This window comes from Hipposideros armiger, unplaced genomic scaffold (genome assembly GCF_001890085.2).
Source record: "Hipposideros armiger isolate ML-2016 unplaced genomic scaffold, ASM189008v1 scaffold_484, whole genome shotgun sequence".
NCBI lineage: Eukaryota > Metazoa > Chordata > Mammalia > Chiroptera > Hipposideridae > Hipposideros > Hipposideros armiger.
In genome coordinates, this window is record NW_017731834.1 from 299,905 (window position 1) to 301,511 (window position 1,607).

Sequence of the window (1,607 nt, forward strand, 5' to 3'; positions counted from 1 at the left end):
GACATACAAGCCCAGGAAGTGCAGAGAGTTCCAAACAAGCTGAACCCAAACAGGTCTACACCAAGACACATCATAGTGAAAATGGCAAAGGTTAAAGACAAACACAGGATCCTAAAAGCAGCAAGAGAAAGACAGCAGGTTACATACAAAGGAATCCTATAAGACTAACAACTGACTTTTCCACACAAACTCTGCAGGCAAGAAGGGAGTGGCAGGAAATATTCAAAGTAATGCAAAATAAAGGCCTACAACCAACACTGCTCTACCCAGCACGGCTATCACTTAAAATTGAAGGAGGTCAAGAGCTTCCCAGAAAAGAATAAGCTTAAGGAATTCATTACCACCAAGCCAGCATTGCAGGAAATATTAAAAGGGCTTTTTTAAACAGAAGGGGAAAACAAGCTAACCCAGGAAGACCGGAAATACAAATAATAAAATGGCAATAAATATGCACTTATCAATAATCACTTTAAATGTGAATGGGCTAAATGCTCCAATTAAAAGACATAGAGTAGCTGAGTGGATAAGAAAACAGGACCAATGCATATTCTGTTTACAAGAGACTTATCTCAGATCAAAAGACACACACAGACAGAAAATAAAGGGATTAAATAAGATATTTCACACAAATGGAAATGAGAAAAAACAGCAGTAGCAATACTTACTTCAGACAAAATAGACTTTAAAATGAAGACTACAATAAAAGACAAAGTAGGACACTCCATAATAATAAAGGGATCGATTCAACAAGAGGACATAACCCTAGTAAAAATCTATGCATCCAACATAGGCACTACTAAATATATAAAACAGATTTTGACAGACATAAAGACAGAGATCAGCAGTAACACTATCATAGTAGGGGACTTCAACACCCTGCTGTCACCAATGGACAGATCCTCCAGAAAGAAAATCAACATGGAAANAACTACTTGTTAAAGGAAATGTGGTTGTGTAAACTACTCTAGAGAGTATAATTCTGGAAAAAAAACAATGAGCTCTACAGTACCTGATAAAAGTCTGACTTCTGCTTCATTTCCTGTTCTGGAGCTGGCTGGGTTCCGGGCAGAGCACCTGTAAATCCCAATGTCTCCCGGCTGAAGTCGGCTGATCTGCAATGCGCCAGAGGGCAAGACCACCACTCGGGAGTCGCCCAGGAGGGGAGTCAGATCTTGTTGGTTTTTCTGCCAGTGTACTGTTGGCATGGGCTCCCCAATGACTTCACACTTGAGTAACACTGTATCTCCCATGAAGGCGGTGACAGATTCTGTCTGGGACAAGAACCTCAGTGGTCCTAGGGGGAAAACAAAGACGAAAGGATAAACATTTCAGAGGAGGCACAATAATCACCAATCAAAATAATCACATTTGCATTCTTTATAGGCAATTGCATTTTGCAAAGTATGTTCTCAAATGCCATCTCATCTGCTTTTCTCATTTGACCACATTATGTGTCTGGCATTACAGCAGTTTCTGCAGCAAAAAAAACCACAACGACAATGATGTTGCCATGAACCTCTAAAAGTTTATTGTTTTGCTATTATTGGTTAATAAAACAGCCTTGTAAAATACACAGAGCAGCAAGATCATCCTAATTTTACATATTA

At 39.4% G+C, this 1,607-nt stretch overlaps 1 protein-coding gene across 1 annotated transcript in view; it reads right to left on the reverse strand.

Moving 5' to 3' along the window:
* The window catches only part of LOC109395809 (netrin receptor DCC-like), a gene marked incomplete at its 3' end in the record, with an annotated part of 290,818 nt that extends 289,554 nt beyond the window's left edge, over positions 1 to 1,264 (reverse strand). Inside the window, exon 1 of the mRNA XM_019667139.1 lies at positions 1,010 to 1,264. Within this exon, the coding sequence (XP_019522684.1) occupies positions 1,010 to 1,250 (241 nt within the window). The remainder of the gene's footprint in view (positions 1 to 1,009) is intronic.
* Positions 1,265 to 1,607: the final 343 nt, after the last annotated feature.